We start from the raw sequence: 22,324 nt of genomic DNA on the forward strand, positions 1-22,324 counted from the left end.
CATTCCCCAGCTGATGGACAAACTTTCAATTTCCAATTCTTTGTTAACATAAAAAGAGCAGCTGCAATAAATATTTTTTTACAAATTTTTGTACAAAAAAAAATTTGTACAAATATTTTTGTACAAAAAATTTTGTACAAATATTTTTGTACAAAAAAAAATTTGTACAAATATTTTTGTACAAAAAATTTTGTACAAATATTTTTGTACAAATTTTGTCCTTTCCCCTTTTTAAAATCTCTTTGGGATACAGACCTAGTAATGGCAATGATGAATCAGAGGGTATGTACAGTTATAGAGTGCTTTGAACATAGTTTCAAATTGCTCTCCAGAATGGTTGGCTCAATTCACAAGTCCCCCAGCAGAGTGTTAATGTACCAATTTTCCCGTATTTCCTCAAACATTTATCCTTTCCTTTTTGGTCATATTAGCCAATCTAATAGGTGTGAGGTATAATCTCAGAATTTTTTTAGTTTTTATTTCTCTAATCAAGAGTAATTTAGAGCATTTTTTTCATAAAGCTAAAGATGAAAAGTCTATCTTTTAAATATTAATATTAAAAATAGTAACACTAGTAACTCATAATTATATAAAACTTTGAGGTTTTCTTTTAATATTATTTCATTTGATCTTCATAACAACTCTGTGAGGCAAGAACTGCTATTATCCACATTTTATTTATTTATTTTCACAGATGAGCATACTGAAGCTCAAACAGTTAAAAGACTTGTTTGGCATGTTACAACTAAGAAATGTCAACTGTGTTACTTGAACCCAGGTCTTCCTAACTTCAAATTCAATACTCAAATGTCATACTGCTTTTACCAATCATGCTATATGGTAATGAATCATGACAATAACAATTACCAAAGAGCCATGGTTAGAAGAGACTCAAAAGTATGATAAGTAGGTTAGGATATGAGGGTCAATTCTTGAACGATGTTCCAATATTCCCCAGCTGGTTTCATTGTAAGTGACCACGTGGAAACTTGAAAGGGGGCCAGTTTCTTGATATGCATGACTGAGATGCTGCTACAAAGTGATAATAAAAACTCTTCCAATTGCCTTCAGAGCCAGGAAAATTGATCACTTAGGATGCTAAACCAGAACTGAATGGGTATGCATGAAGTGACTACTTCTTCATCCACCTTTTCCTTCATAGATTTTCCTGAAAGCAGTCTCTCTAAAAGTCGATAAAGAGAAAGAGTACCTGTTCTCTCCACTTCTAACTCTTGTTGACCAAGTAGCAATCCTGTGAATTTTTCAAGGACTGGAGATTGTAATGATGAGAAGAAGGGGAAAGGAAAGAATGCTAACACAACATCATATGGAGGTTTGAGGGAAATGAGAAAAGTAGTCAATTAAAGGAATTTATATGACCTCATGAAAATCTAGGCAAAATTTCTAGACATGATTTCTTTCCTGAAATCATGCCAGCATGGTTAGCATTGCCATCCTTTCTTCATAACCCCTATTTTACAATCAATTAATCAAAAAGCATTCATTAAGTACTTACAATGTGGAAACACTGTGCTAAACACTGGGGAAACAAACATGAAAATTAAGCAATCTCTCAAGGAGTTACCCTCAAAGAGATTATATTCTAATAGGGAAAACAACATGTCCAATGGACTTTTTCTCCTTCCTTCTACCTACATTGACAGACCACTGGTGAGAGGAAAACCAGATTATTCTGAGAATGGATAAAAACAAGGATATTACTACGACTCTCTACTTGCTAACAAAACAAAAATTCTGCCCATTTATCCCAGGCTCTTTTCTTTCCTCTTGCTGAATATATTCATACTATAGAGTGTAAAAAGGATGTGTAGGGATTAGCCAGCCTACAGTGACAGGAAGTAGAAACCATAGAGACAGGAAGGAGGAACAATAGAGACAGGAAATGAGGTTTAAAAAGGTGTTAAAAGTCTGTCAGTTGCAAACAGTTAGGGCTGGTAGTTTGGATGGTCAGTTGCTGACAGGGCTGGCAGTTTGAACGGTCAGTTTCTGACATTTAGGGCTGGCAGTTTAGTTTCTGACATTTAGGGCTGGCAGTTTAGACAGTCAGTTGCTTATAGTTAGGGCTGGCAGCTATGGGGAAGTTGGCTTCTGGAAGTGTGTTGGGCGGGTAGTTGGTATGTAGTTGCTGGAATATAAAGGCAGGCCTGAACTTATTTAGAGGGCTTTTTGGCTTTAGCCTTTAGGGTTTTTTTTTTGTTGTTGTTGTTTGTTTGTTTTTTTGGCTTTTGGGTTTTTAGCTTTTGGTTTGGGCTGTTAAGTTTTTTTTTCTTACTTGAAACTTTTCTGGGTTGAGAGGTGGCTGTTCTTCAATGACACACCTAATTGGGGTTGGATTAAACACTGATTGGGTAGGTTTTGATTGGACTGGATTGGATTGGAACTTTTTAGGGTAGTTGTAGGTAATTATAGGTAGATATAGGCAGTTTTAGATAGTAATTGTAGGTAGTTATAGGATAACTAGTATACACATTAGGAAATTTCCTTTCTCTACCTCTTTCCTATATTTCTCTCCTTTACTATATTCACTTTACTATATTCTTTTACTATCTTTATTTTAATTAAACTAAATTGTTAATTGTTAAAAACTGCTAGAAGTTTTCTTTTCTCTGGCTTAAAGGGATAATATTAATTTACAACTCTACTATGTTCTCATTAAAACTTAAATTATTAAACGCTGCTCTCTTATTTTGTCAAAAACTCCTAATTTAACCCTTACAAGAGGATTAAGAAATTTGATAGAAATTGAAAATTTCTACTGCTTCAAATCTCTCCTAATTTCTCTTAAACTTTGAGCTAACCTACAAGAGTATGGCTGAGGTATTATAAAGAGGTGAAAGATATGAAGACAGAAAATATTAAATATAGCAAAGATCAATGAGGAGGTAAAAGAACTACACATAGGTTTGTTATTTTATTTGTTTAGAGATATTTGGGGGAGGGTCTGGACTTCCATTCTAAATTTTTTGTTCCTACTCAAAAAACTGAAAGGAAAAATAAGAAAAAAGAATATAGATTCCTAACAGTACAGAAGTGAGGGGAAGGCCCATTTAAAATTCTATAGCTCAGTTCATAGAAAGAGCACAGTTTTTAAGTAGGAGGACATCAAGGTAAAGAGAAATTCTTACTCATTTTCTTCCTATCACACAAAAAATATTTCTCATGGCATGATTTTTTTTTCTTTCAGTTGTTCTTTAAGTTCAACTGATTCAAGTTGACTATAAATACTGAAGGGAAGTGGGAAAGTGGGGAAATGGAGCAAAAGGAAGAAAAAATATAATAGTACTTACCTATTATAGGAGAGAAAGGCCAACAGAAATAGCAAACAAGCTAATACATCTGCCCTGCCCACGATGCCAGTCACCTGGAGTATAGAGGTAGAGACAGGGGGTATGGGGTTGGAGAGGAGAGAAGGAGAGAGGGGCAGAGAGAGATTAATTCTGGAGGTAAAATAAATACATGTGAACAGAAAACAAATCTTTCTGCCTAAAATTATGAAATTTGCCCTCCAATGCTAAAAAGTTGCATGGTATAATAGATAAAAATCTAAAGTTGGAGTCAGGAAGACCTGGGTTCAAGGTCAACCTCTGACATATTTGGCAGAGTGACCCTGGAAAAATCAGGTACTCTAGGCAATTCTCTAAGACTACAATTTGAAGATAAGGTACATATATCAATGTACCTTATCAGAGGTATTTTCTCATCCAAGTATTCCCTGTAACTAATGAAATCACAGGGTCAATCTCTGTCTTCTCGAACTAAATCTGTCTAAAAAAACTCTTTAATTACCACAGTTAACTATGGCTAAGGGATAAAGGATATGGATTCTTACCTTCATTCTAGACATTATAGCATTGGCCAATTCAGTCATTACTGACAGTGTATAATGGAATTCTGGCTATATCCATTGTCCTCCTGAAATATTTTATTATACTACTTCCTAACTAACATGGAATGAAGATAATCTAATCTCAATCTAAAAGACCACCTAACTCTCAGGGGAGAATGGCATTCTGAGTACGGGGCATTAATGTGGCATTAAAATACAACCAAATCAAGGCAGCTAGGTAGCACAGTGGATAAAGTGTCAGGCCTGGAATTGAGAGAATATGGATTCAAATCTAGCCTCAGACACTTAGTTACATGACCCTGGGCTTAACCTCAGTTGCCTAGCCCTTACCCCTCTTCTGTATTACACCTAGTATTCATTTTAAGACAGAAGGGAAGAGTTAAACAAAACAAAACAAAAAGATACAGTCAAATCAGAGGCCTTTAAAGTCACTGGATTTGTCCAATATGCCTCAGAGTCCTTCCTGTGTGTGCTCCAGACCATTTACCTTGATTCTTTAACCAGTTCCATCAGTTTTGACAGTGTCCAGGCGTTTGTGATCATGGAAGAAAGGGCCAGATGGGATCAGTTACTATGGACTTCTGAAGTAAAGCCATGGTCTATTCAAACTGAAGTAATAAGCATCACAGCATAACTAGACATATGAAGCAAATAGTCAACAAGTCTCTCAAACTGAAATGGAACTACAGCAAGCAAGGCTAAAGCAAGGCTTTTAAGGAATACTAAAATACAGTTTTGCAGAATGGGGTAGAGTTACATTCTGAGAAACAGCCCAGGTTGGTATATGGCTGTGACAAGCAGATATTCATTCTTTAGAAGCAAAAGTTATGATATGAGCTGGGTGCAGGGGGGTGCTGGTTTTTATTTAAGAAATAGTTCTCTGGTGGAGAAAAATGTATCACTGGTACACTTTTAAATTTAATCTGCATTATTCACATTCTAGCTATAACTTTCTTCAATCTAAAGAATCAATCAAGTCCTAATTTGTGGTGTTTTCCAGATTTCTACAGAGTACTCCCCAGTATGAGCTGACTCCAACTTCAATGTCCAAGTTGTCAGCAGTAAAACTCTGCTCAAAGATCAAAGATCTTAGGTTTTCTTTTGCCATATCCACTATAATGATACAAATGCATAGAAACATGCCCCACAATACAGAGCAGCTATGTGGTACCAGGGCTAGAGGCTCAGGTCTAGAATCGGGAAGGCTCATTCGTCTTCCCGAGTACAAATCTGGCCTCAGACAGTTGCTAACTAGTTATGTGTTCCCAGGCAAGTCTTTGGCTTAGTTTCCTCATCTTTAAAACGTGCTGGAGAAAAGTGGCAAACCACTTCAGTATCTTTGCCAAGAAAACCCCAAAAGAGGCATGAAGAGTCAAGCACAACTGAGAAACAACTGAACAACAGAAATATTAAGTAATCTGATCGAGGATGAGACAAGTAGTTTGGGTCACCTGACGTTAAATCCAATGTTCTTTCATCAATTGTCCAGGTTCCTCATACAGTTTTAATAGCACTTTATTATTACCTCATTTCAGAGAAAAGGAACCTGAGGGTCAGAGAAGTACATGCAAGCAAATGGTGAAGAAAGGGCTCAAACTCAATTTTCCCAGTTTCAAATTCGATGCAATTTCTATGATGCCACACTGTCCAGATTAGCATATTAATACAAATATAGTCAGAACTAAACATCATTAACACCAACAATATGTACTGAGGGCTACCTAGGTACTGTGATAAGAACTGTAACTTTTCTTTTGTAAGCATAAGACATGATCCCCATCATGGGTTGGGTTTTTGTTGGGGTTTTTTGAGTAATTCCTTACTCAAAATATATGACACCAGGAAAAAAATGTACATGTCAGAATTATAAATGAAGACTTTAAAAACTAAAAGCCATTTTAAATTATGCAGCCAGCTCTTAGAAGCCCCTCAAATCCTTGAGTTTCTACCTTGCCTGAAAAAGAAGTAAAGTAGAAAGAAAAACTAGACTTTTTCATAGGTTCTTAAACTTAGAGCTGTGGAAGGGACCACTTTAGCAGCTGAGTTCAACCTCCTTTTCCCTCCTCAATTTTGCAGATAAGGAAACTGAGACAAAAATAATTTAAATGATTTGCCTGGGGTCACAGAACTAGTAAATATCCAAGGGGAGATTTTAACCCAGGTCCTCCTGACATTAATTCCAGTTTCCTAACTATTTTTTCTGCCAGGCAGCCTCTATTAGTTCAGAATATATTGTTTGAATCCTGGCTCTGATAGTTATTTATATAACTTGGGGAAAGTAATTTAAACTGAGCCTCTGGTTATGTATCTATTGACTTTTTTTTTTTTAAATATATTTTATTTGATCATTTCCAAGCATTATTCGTTAAAGACATAGATCATTTTCTTTTCCTCCCCCCCAACCCCCCTAGCCGACGCGTAAGTCCACTGGGCATTAGATGTTTTCTTGATTTGAACCCATTGCTTTGTTGATAGTATTTGCATTAGAGTGTTCATTTAAAGTCTGTCCTCTGTCATGTCCCCTCAACCTCTGTATTCAGGCAGTTGCTTTTTCTCGGTGTTTCCACTCCCATAGTTTATCCTTTCCTTATGAATGGTGTTTTTTTTCTCCTGGATCCCTGAAAGTTGTTCAGGGACATTACACCGCCCCTAATGGGGAAGTCCATTACGTTCGATTATACCACAGTGTATTAGTCTCTGTGTACAATTTTCTCCTGGTTCTGCTCCTCTCGCTCTGCATCACTTCCTGGAGGTTGTTCCAGTCTCCATGGAACTTCTCCACTTTATTATTCCTTTGAGCACAATAGTATTCCATCACCAACATATACCACAGTTTGTTCAGCCATTCCCCAATTGATGGGCATCCCCTCGTTTTCCAGTTTTGGGCCACCACAAAGAGCGCAGCTATGAATATTTTTGTACAAGTCTTTGTGTCCATTATCTCTTTGGGGTACAGACCCAGCAGTGCTATGGCTGGGTCAAAGGGTAGATATTCTTTTGTCGCCCTTTGGGCATAGTTCCAAATTGCCCTCCAGAATGGTTGGATCAGTTCACAACTCCACCAGCAATGAATTAATGTCCCTACTTTGCCACATCCCCTCCAGCATTCATTACTTTCCTTTGCTGTTATGTTAGCCAATCTGCTAGGTGTGAGGTGATACCTCAGAGTTGTTTTGATTTGCATCTCTCTGATTATAAGAGATGTAGAACACTTCTTCATGTGCTTGTTAATAGTTTTGATTTCTTTATCTGAGAACTGCCTATCCATTTCCCTTGCCCATTTATCAATTGGAGAATGGCTTGATTTTTTGTACAATTGATTTAGCTCATTATAAATATGAGTAATTAAACCTTTGTCAGAGGTTTCTATGAAGATTTTTTCCCAATTTGTTGTTTCCCTTCTGATTTTAGTTATATTGGTTTTGTTTGTACAAAAGCTTTTTAGTTTGATGTAGTCAAAATTATTTATTTTACATTTTGTGATTCTTTCTATATCTTGCTTGGTTTTAAAGCCTTTCCCCTCCCAAAGGTCTGACATGTATACTATTCTGTGTTTACCCAATTTACTTATGGTTTCCTTCTTTATGTTTAAGTCACTCACCCATTTTGAATTTATCTTGGTGTAGGGTGTGAGGTGTTGATCTATTCCTAGTCTCTCCCACACTGTCTTCCAATTTTCCCAGCAGTTTTTATCGAATAGTGGATTTTTGTCCCAAAACCTGGGATCTTTGGGTTTATCGTATACTGTCTGGCTGAGGTCACTTGCCCCCAGTCTATTCCACTGATCCTCCTTTCTGTCTCTTAGCCAGTACCAAATTGATTTGATGACTGCTGCTTTGTAATATAGTTTGAGGTCTGGGACTGCAAGGCCCCCATCATATGTGTTTTTTTTCATTATTTCCCTGGATATCCTTGATCTTTTGTTCTTCCAAATGAACTTTGTTATGGTTTTTTCTAAATCAGTGAAGAAGTATTTTGGTAGTTCAATGGGTATGGCACTAAATAGATAAATAAGTTTGGGTAGGATGGTCATTTTTATTATATTGGCTCGTCCTATCCATGAGCAGTTAATGTTTTTCCAATTGTTCAAGTCTAGTTTTAGTTGTGTGGCGAGTGTTTTGTAGTTGTGTTCATATAGTTCCTGTGTTTGTCTTGGGAGATAGATTCCTAGGTATTTTATTTTGTCTAAGGTGATTTTGAATGGGATTTCTCTTTCTAGTTCTTGCTGCTGAGCTGTGTTGGAGATATATAGAAAAGCTGATGATTTATGTGGGTTTATTTTGTATCCTGCAACTTTGCTAAAGTTGTTGATTATTTCAATTAGCTTTTTGGTTGAATCTCTAGGATTCTTTAAGTAGACCATCATGTCATCCGCAAAGAGTGATAACTTGGTCTCCTCCTTGCCTATTCTGATGCCTTCAATTTCTTTATCTTCTCTAATTGCTACTGCTAGTGTTTCTAGTACAATGTCAAATAGTAGAGGTGATAATGGGCATCCTTGTTTCACTCCTGATCTTATTGGGAATGCATCTAGTTTATCCCCATTGCAGATGATATTAGCTGTTGGTTTTAGATATATACTGTTTATTATTTTTAGGAATGACCCTTCTATTCCTATGCTTTCTAGTGTTTTTAATAGGAATGGGTGTTGTATTTTATCAAAGGCTTTTTCTGCATCTATTGAGATAATCATGTGGTTCTTGCTAGTTTGCTTGTTGATGTGGTTAATTATGTGGATGGTTTTCCTAATGTTGAACCAGCCCTGCATCCCTGGTATGAATCCTACTTGATCATGGTGAATGATCCTTCTGATCACTTGCTGGAGTCTTTTTGCTAGTATCCTATTTAAAATTTTTGCATCTATATTCATTAGGGAGATTGGTCTATAGTTTTCTTTCTCTGTTTTTGACCTGCCTGGTTTTGGAATCAGTACCATGTTTGTGTCGTAAAAGGAGTTTGGTAGAACTCCCTCTTTGCTTATTATGTCAAATAGTTTGTATAGTATTGGGGTTAACTGTTCTCTGAATGTTTGATAGAATTCACAGGTGAATCCATCAGGCCCTGGGGATTTTTTCTTAGGAAGTTCTTTGATGGCTTGATGGATTTCAATTTCTGATATGGGATTATTTAAGAATTCTATTTCCTCTTCTGTTAGTCTAGGCAGTTTGTATTTTTGTATATATTCATCCATTTCTCCTAAATTGGTGTATTTATTGCCATATAATTGGGCAAAGTAATTTCTAATGATTGCCTTAATTTCCTCCTCATTGGAGGTGCTGTCCCCCTTTTCATCTTTAATGCTGTGAATTTGCTTTTCTTCCTTCCTTTTTTTAATTAGATTGACCAGTACTTTGTCTATTTTGTTTGTTTTTTCAAAGTACCAGCTTCTTGTCTTATTTATTAAATCAATAGTTCTATCACTTTCGATTTTATTAATTTCTCCCTTAATTTTTAGGATTTCAAATTTGGTTTTCTGCTGGGGGTTTTTAATTTGATCACTTTCGAGTTTTTTCAATTGCATTTCCAATTGATTGATCTCTGCTCTCCCTTGTTTGTTAATATGAGCTTTCAGGGATATGAATTTGCCTCTGATTACCGCTTTGGCTGCATCCCAAAAGGTTTGAAAGGATGTTTCGCCATTGTCATTTTCCTTGATGAAATTATTAATTGTTTCTATGATTTCTTCTTTAGCTAAACGGTTTTGGAGTATCATATTGTTTAATTTCCAATTGGTTTTAGATTTGGTTTTCCATGTACCATTACTAATCATTATTTTTATTGCCTTGTGATCTGAGAAGGCTGCATTCATTATTTCTGCTTTTTTGCATTTGTGTGCTATGTTTCTGTGACCTAATGTATGGTCAATTTTTGTGAATGTGCCATGTGGTGCTGAGAAGAAGGTGTATTCCTTTTTATCCCTATTTATTTTTCTCCATATGTCTATTAATTCTAATTTTTCTAAGATTTCATTCACTTCTTTTACCTCTTTCTTATTTATTTTTTGATTTGATTTATCTAAATTTGATAATGGTTGGTTTAAGTCTCCCACTAGTATGGTTTTATTGTCTATTTCTTCCTTCAATTCTCCTAGTTTCTCCATTAGAAATTTGGGTGCTATATTGTTTGGTGCATACATGTTGATTAATGATATTTCCTCATTGTCTAGAGTCCCTTTTAACAAAATATAATTACCTTCCCTATCCCTTTTGATCAGGTCTATTTTTGCATTGGCTTTATCAGATATCATGATTACCACTCCTGCCTTCTTTCTATCAGTTGAGGCCCAGAAGGTCTTACTCCATCCTTTAATTCTGACCTTGTGGGTGTCAACCCGCCTCATGTGTGTTTCTTGAAGACAACATATGGTAGGGTTTTGGATTCTAATCCATTCAGCTATTCGTCTACGTTTTATGGGTGAGTTCATCCCATTCACGTTCAAAGTTATGATTGTCATTTGTGGACTCCCTGGCATTTTGATTGCCTTCCCTAATTCTAACCTTTTCTTCTTCGGCTCTACCTTTTAGTCCAGTGATTTACTTTGAATCAGTCCCCCTTGTCCCCTCCCTTGATGTTTCCCTTTTTAGTCCCTCCCTTTTTGTTCCCTCCCCCTCCCCCCTCTCTTTCCCTCCCTTTTTGTTCTCCCTCTCCCCCTCCCCCCCCTTGGTTTTCCCTTCTCCTTACCCTTGTTGGGTAAGATAGAATTCAAGATCCCAATGGATCTGGATGTTTTTCCCTCTCAGAGTTGATTTCCCTGAGATTGAGGTTTAAGTAAACCCCCCCCCCTTCCTCTCCTTCTTATAGGAGTTTTCTTCCCCTCCCCTTCCCCTGTGAATCTTTGTGTGAGAACCATTATTCTATTTGGTCTTTCTTTACCCCCTATTTATACATTACATTTTCCCCACATATTAGTATATATAGGTTGATATAAATGTAGTCCTTATAGAAGAGAGTTTGAGTAAAAGAAGATAACATTTTTCCCCTTTCCTTAATATTTACCTTTTCAGGTATTCCTTGCTCTTTGATTTTCGGTATCAAACTTTCCACAGAGCTCTGGTCTTTTCTTTGCAAAAAGTTGGAAGTCTTCTATTTTGTTGAATGCCCATACTTTCCCTTGGAAGTATATAGTCAGTTTTGCTGGGTAGCTGATTCTTGGTTGGAGACCCAGCTCTCTTGCCTTTCTGAAGATCATGTTCCATGCCTTACGATCATTCAGAGTAGAACTTGCAAGGTCTTGGGTGACCCTGATTGGCATTCCTTTATATCTAAATTGTCTTTTTCTGGCTTCCTGTAGGATTTTTTCTTTTGTTTGATAGCTTTGGAATTTGGCAATTACATTCCTGGGAGTTGTCTTTTGGGGGTTTAGTGTAGAAGGTGTTCTGTGAGCTCTGTCAGTGGCTGTATTGCCCCCTTGTTCTAGAATCTCTGGGCAATTTTCTTTGATTATATCTTGTATCACCATGTCCAGTTTGGTGTTTATTTCTGGCTTTTCTGGGAGTCCAATTATTCTTAAATTTTCTCTTCTCCCCCTGTTTTTCAGATCTATCACCTTGTCGGTGAGATATTTTATGTTCTCTTCTAATTTCTTGGTGTTTTGGCTTTGCTTTATTAGTTCTTGCTTTAAAGCCTGGTTTTCTTTTACAGTTTGGTCAAACTGGTTTTGTAGATGCGTGAATTTCTTTTGCATCATTTCCCACTTTTCCTCCCAGAGGGCTTCCATCTTTTTGGTCCTTTCTGATTCAAATTCTTCATGTGTTTGTGGAGAGTTTCTATTTCCTTTGGAAGATTTTGGAGAATTTTCTTGTATATCTTCTTCTATCTGCTCTGTATTTTGTATTTTGGCCCCATAGAATGTGTCCAGAGTCGCCCCTTTCTTCTTATTTTTCTTGGTATTTTGGGGCTTCTGTGCTTCTGTAGAGTTTGTCATCTCTGAACGTGGAGGATTGGCTTTTCTTGTCTTTGTCTGGTGATCAGAGGCTTTAGTCCTGGGCAGATGTTGGTTCTATGAGCGTTCCCTGGGTTAAACTGAATATGCCTCACTGGAACTGGAATGGAAGGGTCGGACCACGAGGCCACACTCTCCCCCTGGCTCGATTTCCGGAAGTTGCCTTCAGAATCCCTGGCCGTGAGGCTGTTTCGTCGGCCTGCGGGGGGATGGGCTGCCGCTTCCCCAAGCTCCGAGAGCACAGACTTTCACTGAGACTTGGATAGCAGGATCCAGCCCGTGAGGCTGTCTTGCCCGCCCTGAGGGTTGCTGTTGTTTTGACCAGCTCTCTGCAGCGGAGGCCCCAGGCAGTAACTTTCACCCGGACCGACCAGCTCTTTGCAGCGGAGGCCCCAGGCAGTAACTTTCACCCGGACTGGGACTTGGGTAGAAGACCCTGAGGGTTGTTGTTCCTCAGACCCTGCTCTCTGAGCCCGGTGCGGCTGCCGCTTCCGGGAGCCTTGGACTCTGCGCTCCTACCCCTGAGGTCCGAGGGATCTCGGGTTCTGGCTTTTAAGGGGAGCCGTACCTTTTGAACCGGGTCCAGGTCCAGGAGGAGGGTTCCCAGGGTCTGTGCTGTTGATCGTTTTGAATTTCGGCGCCTTAGGAGCTTCTAGTTTGAGATCGGTCGGGAAGGGTTTTCCGGAGATCTGAACTTCAGCTTTCTCTAAGCCACCATCTTAACCGGAAGTCCCCTATCTATTGACTTTTAAGAGGTTTGTACTCCTAGCAATTCAAATGACCTAGCCATTACAGATCTCCATTATCTATGTGATATAAAGATAATCTGTTTTTTATGCCTTAGTAAGAAAAATCTTAGCATGACTAATGCTTCCTTGCCCTCCTGCCTCTTATAAACCTTGAAACTTCTCAGACTTGTGAATGTTAAAAATTTCCCCATTGGACTGGGAACATTCCCCATTTTGATGAGAAAACTCCTTGCTATGGGAAGGACCTCTACTCCACCCGTACTTAAGACTGCTTTAGGGGAGAAAACTCCTTGCTAAACAAAGAAAGTACTTGGACCCATGCTTATTAATAAGGCAAGGAGTTCTTTGAGACATTCCTGTTTTTTAGAATTGATACAATGAGATGCTAGGTACCTAAAAGGGTCTGGCAAGTTTTCTCTTAATGAGATTAGTTGACTCAGCTGTGTTTTCACTGGTTCAGACATACTGAGGAGATTAGTCGGCACAGCAGCATTTTTTCTGGTTCAGACTTCCTGAGGAGATTTGTCGACTTAGCAGGAATTCAGATGGGCAGTCCTTTGGAAAACGTCTACAGTGATTGGTAGATGTAAGGACTTAGGGGAGGTGACATAGGAGAAAAACCCCTATATAAGAAAAAGCTGAATCTCTTGAGAAAACAATCCTTTTGGAGGATCTCTGATGAGGATCGCTTGGGAAAAATCTCTTGAGAGAGGCTCTGGAGAAGGGAAGCTCTTGGAGGACAATCTCTAAGGAGATCTCGCTGGAGCTCCTCTGAGGGGACTCTGTCCCTCTGGAGGCTCTGGAGAGAGGCCCTTTGGAACTCTCTCTGGTGAAGTCAGCTGAGATGGAGCTGGTCTGGTGTCACTAGAATCCTTGCTTAGACCTTGTGGTGAGTGTTAAAGGACTGACTGACTGATCTCTCTCTCTTAAGATTCAGGTCTAGGCCATGTTGGCTTAAGGCCCTTCATACTTATTTCCTTTTTCTCTCTTTCTCTCTTTTCTTTAATTCCACATTTGTATTAATTAAAATCTCTATAAACCCAGTTGACTTGGGCATTTGAATAATTTGGAATATTTCCCTGGTGACCACCTTATATTTGATTTAAAACCAAGACACTGTAGTCAAACATATTTTCTGCAGTCAAATTTACTCACCCTCTCTTATATCTATCACAATTTATATCTTCCACCATTTTAACTCACTACAGTTTACAACAACACTCTTTTAACTGTTACAGTTTAAGGCCTTCAACCATTTTAAATCTAACACACTTCCTGGAATTGCTATCCTTCCCCCCCCCCCTCCCCAATTATTACTTACCTATTCTAATTTACTAATACTCACATATACTAACTGATTAAACATTTACTATGTGCCAAGTAGGCACATGGTAGGCACAGGGGACAAAAAGACAGAAGTGGAATAGCTCCTCTCTCCTCAAGGAGCTTATGTTCTACTTGGAGGATACAACAGGTAAAGTAAAATAAGTACAAAATCTGTACAAGAGTTCACAGTCAAAGATAGGAATTCTATGAGGTAGGAATGGAGAAGTCAATACATTCCAGAAATAAAGAATCCACACAAAGGCAGAAAAGTAGAGAACCACTAAAGATTTTAGAGGTGTGTGTTCATATGGTCAGATCTAAGTTGAAGTAATATCAATTGGACAGTTTAGTAGAGGATGGATTAGAGAGAATAAGAAATTGGGTAGATAATTAGGAGGCTACTACATTATTCCAAGTAAAAGGCAACTAGGTTATAACAGCAGCATCTTAATTGGGGTTTCTTCCTCACAGTTTTTCTCACTCCAATCTGTCCTCCACACAGCTGTCAAACTGATTTCCTTTAAGTGCAGGTCAAAACATGTTACTTCCCTATTCAATAAACTCCACTGGCTCTTTATTACTTCTAGAATAAAATTAATACATGTTGGAGAAAGATGTTTTACTGGTTTAGAATGAAACTATACTGAATGGGTACCCTATAAGTTCATGTTATTTAACCTTAACAGGGCATTCAGTAAAGCATTGAAATTATTTTATTTTTCTCCATTTGATTCCCTATCTCATTGCCTAGAGAAGCCATTTCCAACCTTATCTTCTCTCCTCAAACCTCTTCCATCTTGCTTCTCAACCCTCTCTGAGGACCCTCTTTACTGAGAAAAGAGGACATGCTCTATGAGCTCTTCCATCTCTTTTTTTCTTAATAAAAAAACCTTGATGTTATTCCCCATTCTTTTCTATTTCCCTCAGACTCTGAAAATTATGTGGCCTTTGTTACAGCCTCTTCTACATGTCCTCTCCTGTGTTCTCTATTAGATTTCCCCCAGTCAGTGCACCTCTAATATTCAATCTCTCCAAACCACAGATCCCTTCCTTATTGCCTTCAAACATGCCCAAAACTTATCCCATAATTAATAAAAGCTTCACTAGACTTTACAATCTCTTCAAATTATGGTCTATATCTCTCCTTCTTCTTCAACCACACTTTATTCAGTGTTTCCACTTCCTCTTCTCTCACTGCTCAATCTTCATAATCTGGTTCTAATTTCATTACTCAACTGAAACCTCTTCCTCTAAAATTACCAATGACATCCACTGTCAGTTCTGATGATCAGCTTTTATCTTTCTTGATATCTCACTGTTCCATTTGACACTATTAACCACTCTCTTTTGGCTACTTCTTGACGTTCACTTCTCTCTGGGTTTTCATGACATTAGCCATCTCTGATTCCTAGACTATTGCAATTAGTTTCCAGGACTCAGGTCACTTTCCACTCTAATCCATCCTCCATACAGATTGCCAAAGTGTTTTTCTCTAAACTCAGATTTGACCATGCTACTCCACCCATTCACTATCCAATAAACCCCAGGGGTTCCCTATTGCCTCTAGGAGAAAATATAAAACTCTTCTTATTGTCTCTTAAAAAAAATCTTACTTTCTATCTTATAATCAATACTAAGTATTGATTCCAACATAGAAAAGCAGTGAAGGCTAGGCAATATACTTGCCCAGGGTCACAGAACAAGGAAGTGTTTTAGGTCAAGTTTGAACCAAGGGCCTCTCATCTCTAGGCCTAGCTCTCTATCCACTGAGCCACTGAGTTATTCCTCTTATTGTCTTTTAAAGTCCACCACAGCTAGAGTCCTACCTATTTTTACAGACTGATTTATATTACTTCCTATTTCACATTCTCCAACTAAACTGGCCACCGCTCTATTCCTCATTCACAACACTCCACTTCCTATCTCTATGCCTTTGTACTGACCATCTGCAATGCCTGGATTATACCCCCTACACATCTCTACATCAGAGAATTCCTCATTTTCTGCAAGACAATTTACACAGCCCCTTTCAAAACCTCTCCAGAGCTCTCTTTTCCTATCTTCAATTTATTTTATGTAGTGGGAACTATGTGTAGAGTGCCAGGGTTCTGACATGGGGGGGGGGAACAAACAAAGCAAGGGTCAGATGAGAAGATGCACATGCTCCATGATCTCCATTCATTATAACAAAGAGAAAAACTTTTATACTGAGAGGGTTCTGTTAGACAATAAATACATACATCAAGTTGGACGTGCATTTGGTAAGACATTTTCCTGTGAGATGACAAAGTTCTTTGTGAGGGGATGGTAAAAGAGATCCGAAGCTTTCCCAGGAACAGAACATAAATATCTCTTAGAGGCTTATGAAAACAATGAGCCTTGGACATTTCCTCAGATAAGACACTTGTAATGGCTCGGCTTTGTGCATGACCTTTGGTTGTGCACAGCAGTGCCTCCGTGTGTGAGAGATCTGGACCCTGCCAGCAGTCTCAGGCAAATTTACAGACATGGCTGCTCTCCTCAGTGGGTCTAATTTATCCTAGGTACCTCCATATATCCATGATTTTGAACATATTTAGTCTGTATATATGTATATGTATACATGTTGTCTAAAAAACTGTAAGCTCCTTAAGAGTAGAGATTGTTTCATTTTTAAAATTTGTATCCCTAGTCTAGTGGAGTATGTGACACATACTTATAAATACTTAATAAATGCTTAATAAATACTTATTGATTGGATTGAACAAGTGTGAAAGAAGATAGTAAGTTTCTACCTCAAACTGGGAAGAGGCAATGTCAGGAATGTGAGATTTGAGCTAGTAGAGCTTGATATGACTTCAGGACTGTTACCCTCAAATGTATAAGCTCAAGGTCACTTCCTCCATGAAGTCTTCCATAATCACCTCCAGAGAGATGAACACCCTCCATCCTCTAAGGTCTGGTTGCTCCCACATTTGTACCCTCTTTACCAAAATTAGAAGGAAAGCAACAAATGTGACGTGAGAGAGCTAGTGGGTGGAGAAAACTGCTTATAAGGGGAGACCCAGCAGGAAGTAAGAGTCTTCTGGCTGCAGCATGGAGGCTGGATGAACTCTTCAATCCATTATGGCAGCCAATAGAGTAGAAAGCTAAGTAACTCTCTACCTCTCTCCTATCTTTCCCTCTACTTACTACTTTTGCTACTTTGATTTAATAAAGTTATGAAGCTACTAGCAGCCTCATAATTTTAATTTTATTATTATACATAGAAAGAGGCGAATTGATTTTAAGAGTATGAAAGCCTATTCTGGAACTTTAATTTTGCCTTTTACTAGCTTTGGGACCCTGAGTAAGTCACTTATTCATATATCTCAATTTTCCTATTTGTAAATCAAGAATAAATAGTATTTGCCCTACATATTACACAAGTAATTATAAGAAAAATGCTTTGTAAACCTTAAAAAGTTATATAAACAGTCAGATATTAATATATCAGTATTGTGATTGTTATTGATAAGAAAAATTAAAAGATTAGCCATTGAAATTTACTTGGAAAGCCATTTTTCTTAAAACTACCTACTGCTCCTTCACAAAAATGACCTTAAAATAAAAAGAGAAACAGTGCATGAGAAGCAAGAAGCCATTTTCCATGAAGACAGCTATTGCTATCAGCTGCCCAAAATGGAAAGCAGGGAATGGCAAGTATAGATGTTTCAAGACAAGCTTTTTAACCAACACAGAACAAATAATATTACTTTAGGAGAGTTGTCTTGAATTAAAGACCTCAGAACAGAATTTGTAGGTTGCAGGTTATTTGTGGGTTTGCTAAAGAAATGCAATTCTAAATTTTCATTGCCCTCCTGAAAAATGTATAAAGATTGGTACAATAAGCCAATTGAATAGTATACATAAGAGCAGAGGGAGAAAAAGATGAATTGGAAATTTGGAATCAGAACAATAGCTCAGTATGGCAAGCCTCAACAATGTAGCTATCTTCTTACACAGGTTGTGAGGCTCATGTCTTCTTCAAATGAGCTGCTGTATTCCATTCCTAATGATGAGGCCCTTTAATTGTGAAGCTGTTAGTAGAAATAGTAGAGTGATTTTCAGTCTGTATAAAGTTGTCAAGTAAATGTTATATTTTATAAAGAAAATTTCTTATTGAGTTATATTTTTTCTTCTTATGACATCACTGTGAGTTGATGTGATTTTGTACTGGAGGGAGAAATATCCACTTAGTTTTCTTTGTGGGGGGCTCATTACAAAAAAACAACCACCTTTCCTTCTGTCTTAGAATCAATACTGTGTATTAGTCCCTAGGCATAAAAGCATTAAAGGCTAGCCAATGGGGATTAAGTGACTTGTCCAGGTTCACACAGCTAGGAAGTGTCTGAGGTCACAATTAAACCCAGAACCTTTCACCTGTAAGGCCTGGCTTTCAATCCACTGAGCCACCCAGCTGTGTATTATTTTCCAATACTGATGCTACTTACCGCCTCTGTGTGAATGGGATGCACAGCAAAAATCAATGCGGTAACAAAAGCAAGCCGATGTTCCTTGAAGACAACTTTGTCACATGTGTACATTAGTACCAGAGTCACCAAGCAGTGTAAAATTATATTTACTGCATGGAAATAAAATGGGTTCATGCCAGCCAAATATGCATTTAACCTGAAAGAAAAACACACACATACATAGAAACTATTAGAAATAAAATATAGAATCATTACCAGAAGAGCTTTCAGAGAAGAAGGAGATTGTTACAAAAGACTACAAACTATTCAATTAATTAGGTTAAAAATAACTTCTAACAGCTGGTTAGTTATGGGTATTGTAGGGGAAGAATGGCCAATAGTATTATTGCTTATAACACTGGATCATGGCAAAAACAAAGGGATAGGTGGAGTCAACTTGGAAAAACACAGAACTACTAAAGTAGTCATAAAAAACAAATCTTTAATCAGGTGAAGAGACAAGTTCTTAATATTTGGCCACCACACAGAGCCAAGCGCTAAATATCACACAGAAACAAAGCTCTGGGACTCTATGAACAGTATCTCTGGGAAAATGCACTGCCAAAGATGAATCTCCAAAGAGTAACAGAACTTGGGGGTCTTATATACCTTTTGGGGGAACAAAGGGCAGGAAAGTATGATTGATTAACTCTACATTGGATACAAGGAAAGGAGGAGCCCAGGGCTTGACTGACAGGAAAAGGATGATGCTTTACACTAGCTACAAAAAGATGCTTTCAACTTTGAAAACAAAAAAGGGTACCTGAGGCTTGACTGACTACTAATCTTATCTAACCTGGGATCCTCAAGTACCTCAAAGTCTATTATTCAGTTCAGTGTTAAGGTCAGTCAGGTCAATGGGGTAGGGGTAGGCAGGCTTCCCCCAAAGAAAGTTCCTAAAGGACAGGGGAGCACACTTGGGGTTGAAAAAAATCACATTTAACAGTGGTGAGTCATTTGCTCACATGGAGTCTTCTCAAAAAGCAATTCTTCAGTGCTGGGTTTTCCCCAAGGAATAAGAAGTAAGTGTTACACTAATTTTTAAGTACAATTCACAGAAACTAGAGAACAGACAAAACATGCCGGACCCTGGAGTCTGGAAAACCAGAAATCAAATCCATCTTCAGATATTTACTAACTATACTACCTTGGAAAAGTCATTTTAACCTCAATTTGCCTCAATTTCCTCTACTTTAAAATGGAGATAATAACGCCCACCTCACAGGGTTGTTGTAAAGATCAAATGAGGTATTATTTATTTAAAAGAGCGTAGTATAGCACTTTGCATATAGTAGGTACTATATAAATGCTTATTCCTTATATACACATTTGGGACACAGAGCAAAAATGCTATTTGTTCCCATGGGGTCACTGGTTATGCAAATAGAAATACAATTTAGCTATTATCCCAAAGAAGTTTTCAAGAAACTACAAGGCTTTTTAGCAACAACCATCAAAGTATAAGCAAATGAGCAAACTGAATTTTTTTTTTTACTAAATGGCTAAAAATTCTCAGTGATTTGGGAAATTATCAGAAATCTTACTATTAAAAATCAAATAAATAGAACCAAAGAAAGAGAGAAAGCTATTGATAGAGATATAAAAGCCTATTTCTACAAATACTCTCCTGTACTAAATGTATAACGACATTCAAAAGTCCTTTGGGTAGTCTGATTTGAGTTAAAGTTCTAATCACTCATAACTACATGGAAGTAACTGTGTTCTTAAAAGCTTAGTCAATTGATCATAAACTGTAAGTTCCTACTAACCACAACTGTTTTGACTGACATATTTTATATTCCATATACGAGGATTAGCTCTTCCTACTACTGAGACCATCTTTTCACTTGCCATAGTTTCAATTTCAGTCCAAACAACCCAGACAAACTGACTCTCACTTAAAATTTCCACATATTCCCTATTTTGTAGGTATTGGATCAGAGTAAGATAATTCAAACAGCATTATCTATTCTAGAGTACAAGCCATAAAATCCTTTCCTGAGGCTCGGATTTTTACATTGGAGAGAAAGTAATGGAGACAGAGTCACAAGTTATAAACTCAGAGGAAACAATGAGTGTTTAATAAGTAGGAAACAGGACACATTCTTTGTGCATTTTGCTTGCTTGGCTTCTCCACAGATACAATGTCAATTTGGATCTACTCCAAAAAGCTTCGTTTTTGAAAGAAATTTAAAATACTACATGTAGTTATTTTACCTTAAAAAGTAAAAAATATAATTTGTTGTTGTTTAGTCATTTCAGTCATGATCCCATTTGGGAGATTCTTGGCAAAACAAGACAAAAATAAAACTGGAGAGTGGCTTGCCATTTCTTTCTCCAGCTCATTCTATATGTGAGGAACTTGGGCAAACAGGGTTAAGTGATGTATCTAGGGCCATTCAGCTGTGTCTGAGGCTGGATTTGAATTCACAAAGATGAGTCTTCCTGATTCCAAGCTCAGTGTTCTATTCACTTCACCATCTAGCTGTCTTGCAAAGATATAATTATGATGTAAATAATAGATCATTTAGTAACACATTTTAACTTGAAGCTTTGAAGAGCACTTTCCTCACAATAATGCTGTGAAGGGGGAATGCAAGTTGATTGTATAAACATACACATACAGACATGGGTAGGGATGGAAGGTAGTCAATGGACTGCAGACCACACAAGACTTTTCATAAATTACCAGTCACTTTTAAATGTATAGAGGAGAAAGATTAGAAGGAAACACTGAAAAGTAGTTTAGCTTTGGAAGTAACAATGTTGAATTTGTTGCAATTTTCAAGTAAGTTATAAATAAAAGATTCAAGGTTTCATATATATTAATTTTTCCTAATCTACTTTTTATGTATAAATTTTTTTGCTTGTCAAGTACAGAATTTTTAAAAAATCAAAGTCCTCAATCCCCGTATAACCTTAAATGTAGAGACAAGAAAACATATATCTCCAGAGCTAAAGGAGGAGTAGAAGATGAACAACCATGTAGAGTAGCAAATCTTGGCCCCACATTATTACTGTGAATTATTCAGATGGTGTTGGTTCAATGAAAAAGAGGCTGCTTTCCTAGCAAGTTCTAAGTGGAAGGTTTCTTTTGGAAGAACCTGTAACCCTTCACGTATCACTTTAGGTCTGGAGAAATACAGAGGAGCAAAAGGCAGAAGGAAAGGTGAATTGTAGACTTATTCAAACAACTCCAACTTCTCTTCTAAGCTGAATTCAAGCCTGTAAATGCAAACTACTTATAGCTTTCTCTCTCAGGATATGTATGGATATGGAGATGGAACTATCAAAGGAAAGAGAGTTGTTTAGAGTACATATTCTATGTCCATTACATTTGTTCTGCATTCTTTAATGTAGAAAAAGGTAATCCTATATTCAAAATAAGTGGTTAGCTGAATCCTTACAAGGGAGCTGAGGGTTCTCTTACCCAAATCTGTGAAAAATAGATATAAGGCACATACTGAAATTTGAGTGATTTTAAGAGAATCCCCCAAGACTGAAAATAGGATTTATGGTGTCCTGAACTATGAATTATCTATGTGTATAGAAATATATACATATATTGTTATTTAGAGTCTAAATCTGTAATTTCTTTGGTTTAGAATGAAGAAAAGCCCTACTACCAAACCAGATGAATAACTTTATTTTTAAAAAAGCACTTCTTAAAGTACTTCATTTGTGTACATTTATGTACATACTAAGCACTGAACAAAAAAGGCAGTTCACATCCTAATTGAAGAGAAAGTATATTTAGTGGGGTTCTTCTGAATATATGATGAAAAGAGATCCTAACAACTCAGTGGCAGATCAGACAGCAAGGCTCAAGAGTCCTTAGAGTACATCAGGATATTTCACTCCATAGAGTAGGAACCCTAGAGGGGCCTGACTGGTTCATTAACATTGTCAAATGGGGAACAGTCTTAGGGTTGCAGTCCAGCAAAGA

General features: G+C 37.5%; 1 protein-coding gene across 3 annotated transcripts in view; it reads right to left on the bottom strand.

Moving 5' to 3' along the window:
• Positions 1–22,324, bottom strand: part of TMTC1 (transmembrane O-mannosyltransferase targeting cadherins 1) — a 291,956-nt gene that overhangs the window by 227,807 nt on the left and 41,825 nt on the right. For all 3 annotated transcript variants that reach the window (XM_056797671.1, XM_007502836.3, XM_007502837.3), the window contains exons 2-3: positions 18,358–18,535; positions 3,309–3,382 (exon numbers count right to left, since the gene is read on the bottom strand). In XM_056797671.1, the coding sequence (XP_056653649.1) occupies positions 3,309–3,382; positions 18,358–18,535 (252 nt within the window). The remainder of the gene's footprint in view (positions 1–3,308; positions 3,383–18,357; positions 18,536–22,324) is intronic.

Source organism: Monodelphis domestica, chromosome 5 (genome assembly GCF_027887165.1).
Source record: "Monodelphis domestica isolate mMonDom1 chromosome 5, mMonDom1.pri, whole genome shotgun sequence".
In the NCBI taxonomy this organism is placed as follows: Eukaryota; Metazoa; Chordata; class Mammalia; order Didelphimorphia; family Didelphidae; genus Monodelphis; species Monodelphis domestica.